Genomic DNA, 4,827 nt, shown 5'->3' on the forward strand with positions numbered 1-4,827 from the left:
CAGACCATCCTGGCTAACAAGGTGAAACCCATCTCTACTAAAAACATACAAAAAGTTAGCCAGGCATGGTGGCAGGTGCCTGTAGTCTCAGCTACAGGAGGCTGAGGCAGAAGAAATGGCATGAACCCAGGACGTGGAGCTTGCGGTGAGCCAAGATCGTGCCACTGCACTACAGCCTGGGCGATAGAGCAAGACTCCTGTCTCAAAAAACAAAAAACCCAAGTGCAAAGCTGGGTGTGATGGGTTATGCCTGAAACCTAGCACTTTGGGAGACAAAGGTAGGAAGACTGCTTGAGCCCAAGATTTCAAGACCTGGGCAATTAAGTGAGACCCTATCTCTACCAAAAAAAAAAAAAAAAAACTCAAAAAAATGGGTATAGGCCAGGTGTGGTGGCTCATGCCTGCAATCCCAGCACTTTGGGAGTCTGAGGCAGGTAGATCATCTGAGGTAAGGAGTTCAGCACCAGCCTGAACAACATGGAGAAACCCGTCTCTACTAAAAATACAAAATTAGCTGGGCGTAGTGGCGCATGCCTGTAACCCCAGCTGCTTGGGAGGCTGTGGCAAAAGAATTGCTTGAACCCAGGAGGCGGAGGTTGTGGTGAGCTAAGATTGTGCCATTGCACTCCAGCCTGGGCAACAAGAGTCAAACTCCGTCTCAAAAAAAAAAAAAAAAAAAAAAAAAAAGGGTGTAGTGCCTATCATCTCAGCTACTTGGGAGGCTGAGGCAGTATTACCTGAGCCCCAATGGCTGCAGTGAACCATGATCATGCCACTGCACTCCAGCTTGGGTGACGGAGATCTCAAAAAAAAAAATCCAAAAGTGCAGATATCAAGCAGGTCAAGACTAAAGGTAAGCATCTGACAGGGCAACTTTAAGTCAAAGTGACCCTTGGAGACCAAGCAAGGCAGAAATCACTGTTAATCTTACAGTGGGTGCAGGATCCTTACAACTTTTTAGAAGCCATATAGCCTGAGATTCTAATCATGACTCAGTCAGCACAACAATATTGTTGAACCCCAAAGTTAGGATACCCCTTCTCATAGCCTCTGCCACATCCCCATCCCCACCAAAACGTGGAGAAATGTTCCCACTATAGACACAGACCACATAATAAATCTAGCCTTCAGGGACATGGAGTTGAGAACAGGGACTTTACAGTGTGGTGAGTCTGGATCAGGACAGTAGGAGGTAGAGGTAAAGCAATGGGTTGCAGCCACCCACCCAGATCAGTTTTGCAGGGCAAGGAAATAAAGCAGACAGTCAAATATTCAGGCAACACAAATGGGGGAACAGAACAATAAACACCTTTATTACACGGGTGAAGACAAAACGAGGATTTATTTGCCTTTCCGGGCCTTGATTTTCCTAAGATAGAACTCCAACTCTTTGCCCTCTAGCACATAGCCATCTGCTCGGCCACACTGTCCCGGCCTGGAAGCAATGCATGCTGGAAGAGAGTAGGTGATCCTTAGCACCATGACAAAGTGGCCCCACCCAAACCTCTCCACCCCCTTAAGAATCTCTGTGGGTTCAGGTATCCTGGGGGCAAGCATGAAGCCAGCTGTCTCCTCAGACACACTTTATCGTCACTTACTGTCAGTAGCAGAACTGGACAAAGTTTTCATCACTGAGACAGCCCCCTCAGCCTGGGAAGGGACTTCCCCAAATACTAAAACTCCAAGCAGGGGCCTGTGCAGACTCTTCTACCCAATGCTTTCCATTTCAGCCTCACATGAATAGGACGGTGAAACGTTCCCCTTTTTGCTCACAGCCTGTTATCGGCGAACCCTTTAGACCGCATGGCTGGCAAAGGACTTAGACAAGGGAAAAGTGACTCAACACACTCGATCTCTGCGACTCCCCACCTCCAACACAACAGCCTTCTCACCAAGAAGCTTGCCCTGCTGGAACTGCTCCTCCAGGAGACTGCTGATTTTGGCATTCTTTTTCCTTTCATCATATTTCTTCTGAATTTTTTTAGATCGTTTTTTGTTTAAAATCTCTTCTTCCTCAGGAGTCTGAAAAGGGGATACAAATTTATGAGCTCAGGGAAAGCAGGCAGGCCTTGGGAGCCTTTTCGAACCCTGCACACCCCAGTGCTGGCCTCCCTCAGCCTAAAGGCTCTCATCTCTCTCCTTTCAGTAGCAGAACTGGACAGTTTTCATCACGAGAAGGCTGGAGTCAGGCTGCCCTTCCCACAACCCCTACAGAGAAGTAACACGCACCAGCTTGGCTCCCTTCTTGCGGCCCAGGGGCAGCGCGTAGTGGGACTCGTACCACTGTCGGTACGGTGTGCTGTCGATGAGCACGATGCAATTCTTCACCAGAGTCTTGGTACGGACCAGCTCATTATTAGATGCATTGTAGACAACATCGATGATCCTTGTTTTACGAGTACAACCTGCTCACAGGAGAAATTTGGCATCAAGTAAACTGGAGGACAAATGGCTCTGGCACACTCCTCCAGGTTCTTCAGCCCCATGAGGCCTTAAGGAGAAATAAGGGAACACCCAGCCTTTACAAGCCATGGGGCATCAGTTTGTTTTCCATAAACCCCTAACCCACGTTTCTAGTGATGTTTGGCAACCACAGTCTTTATCAGCCCCAATCTCTCAGGCTGCAGAGTTGAGAGAGATCAGAGCAGGTCGGGCACAGTGGCTCACGCGAGGCCAAGAATTTGAGACCAGCCTGGCCAACATGGTGAAACTCCTTCTCTACTAAAAATACAGAAGTAGCCAGGTGTGATAGCGCATGCCTGTAATCCCAGTTATTTGGGAGGTTGAGGCAGGAGAATCACTTGAACCCAGGAGGTGGAGGTTGCAGTGAGGCAAGATCACACCACTGGCACTCCAAACTGGGCAAGAGACTCAATTCCAAAAAAAGAGATTGGAGCAGGACAGCCTGGGTGGAGAGAACCTCTCCAGCTACCTTAAGATCTCTCAGCAAGAAGAAACCTCAAATGCTTTGGTCTAAGCCACAGACTACCTGCTAAAAGCACTTGAATTTTTTTTTTTTTCCTGAGAGTCTCGCTCTGTTGCCCAGGCTGGACTCGAACTCCTGACCTCAGGTGATCCGCCCGCCTTGGCCTTCCAAAGTGCTGGGCTTACAGGCACGAGCCACCGCGCCAGGCCCACTTGGTAAATCTTAAGAAAGTTTAGGTGCATTTTCCCACCTACTCCCAAAGGGCCTCACTCACACTCTGAGCCCCAGGAGAAATTCCCTACGTCCAGCCTCAGGGCACGGTATTTCTTGTTACCTCCCCGCACACGGACTGTGTGGATGCGGCGGGGGCCAATCTGGAAAACACAAGGTTACAGGAACTAGGTTACCAAGGAGAGCAAGGCAAGAAAGGGAGAGGAACCGGGGCAGGGAGGAGGCAACAGTCAGTGTAACTATGACAAGTCCTTGCATTGGCAAGTGGCACACAGGTGACCAAGACGGCCACAACCACGCCTAAGGATTCTTTTTCATCACCTTACTTGCCTCCAAAAGGAAAGCCTGACCCCAAATGCTGAAAATTAAGTCTCTGTTAAAAAAAAACCCAAAAGACTAGGATTCTATTACCCGAGATGCCACCCTCTCCAGAAACTCAAGTCCCCCACACAGTATCCTTCTGAGACCCTAAGCCCCGGGGTTGGGGGCCTGAGGGAGCATTCCCTCTTTGGTACTTATCCAACAGGTAAAGGGGGACAGGACACCCAGGCCCTACTACAGAGAAATCAGAGCCCGAGAAAGAACGAACAACTGTCACACGGAAAGACCCGAGGCCGCTGGAGAGCCGGGGAAGGCGACCTCCCGGGCGGACAGGCCCACGCTCGCACCCACCTTGGTGTTGGCAGCCGGGCGCCCCAACTCATACTTCCGCTTCTTGTGGTAGGGCTTTCTCTTGCCCCCGGTTTTGCGGCGCTTGTGCCAGTTGTCCCGAGAAATGCCTGCATGTGGAAGCGGGGAAGGAAGCTTGAGCCACTGTGACTCGGTGGTAGCGACTCGCCAGCTCCCGACCCCCGCGCCGGCAGGCCGCACGCTCAGCTCTCCAAGGTTGGCTTCCCCACCGCGTACTCGGGAGTATGCAGCATTACCGAGTCGTCATCATACACGTGCGGCCCGGCCGGGGCCTCCTCCGCGCGGCAGCCATGTTAGCGCCGCTTGGAGCCTGCAGCCCGCAGCCCGGAACTCGGAGTCCAGAGCCTTCGCAGCCCCCAGAGAGGGGCTCGGCGGCCGAAACCCGAGGGCCACCACTCCTTGTGGCTGTCCCTGGCTGGGCGTCGGGGCGCCTGGACTCCTCAGTGGGCTGTGAAGCAGGATGGGGCCTGATTGAGCTCAACCCCCCATCACGCGCCTAAACGCAGAGCGACACTCACCCATCGCTCGGCGCTGGCTGGAAAGAGAAATCGCAAAGATTCACGGTACGGTTTGTAAAACGCTGCCCCGCCCTTTTACTTTACGTTGTTTCTGAGCGCCGAAACAACGTCGGGCGACTAGACTTACGTGTTTGCTGCCGCGCCTAGGGCCATGAGCCTGGGAGGGTCCCGCAGGCTGCCTGCCTCCGCCGACCCTAGCCGACCCGCCTCCGACTTTGGGTTGGGGGAAGGGGGTCTGCGGTGTCGGCAGATCCGGGCGTGTTGAGACTAGTTTCAGAGGCTGCTGCGGTCGTTTAGGATGAGATGTGGGTGCGGCTGCGTTGAAAAAGGGTGGAAGGCAATGGAGTTGGAAACGGGTGTGGACTTGGGTTTTGTTTTGAAGGGTTTGGTGGTAGATTGGACATGGGGATTGAGGGAGAGGGTGGTGTCAAGGATTCCTAAGATACTCACTTGATCAATCGA

General features: G+C 52.2%; 1 protein-coding gene across 1 annotated transcript; it reads right to left on the reverse strand.

Annotated features, from left to right (window-relative positions):
• Positions 1-1,286: 1,286 nt before the first annotated feature.
• On the reverse strand, positions 1,287-4,524 carry RPS8 (ribosomal protein S8). Its single transcript, XM_017881835.1, has 6 exons — positions 4,366-4,524; positions 3,830-3,936; positions 3,201-3,300; positions 2,230-2,405; positions 1,893-2,022; positions 1,287-1,451 (listed from the first exon to the last, which is right to left on the reverse strand). The coding sequence occupies exons 1-6, from the start codon at positions 4,367-4,369 to the stop codon at positions 1,342-1,344; spliced, it is 627 nt and encodes a 208-aa protein (XP_017737324.1). The 5' UTR covers positions 4,370-4,524; the 3' UTR covers positions 1,287-1,341.
• Positions 4,525-4,827: the final 303 nt, after the last annotated feature.

This window comes from Rhinopithecus bieti, unplaced genomic scaffold, assembly GCF_001698545.2.
Source record: "Rhinopithecus bieti isolate Rb0 unplaced genomic scaffold, ASM169854v2 scaffold_12155, whole genome shotgun sequence".
Taxonomy (NCBI): domain Eukaryota; kingdom Metazoa; phylum Chordata; class Mammalia; order Primates; family Cercopithecidae; genus Rhinopithecus; species Rhinopithecus bieti.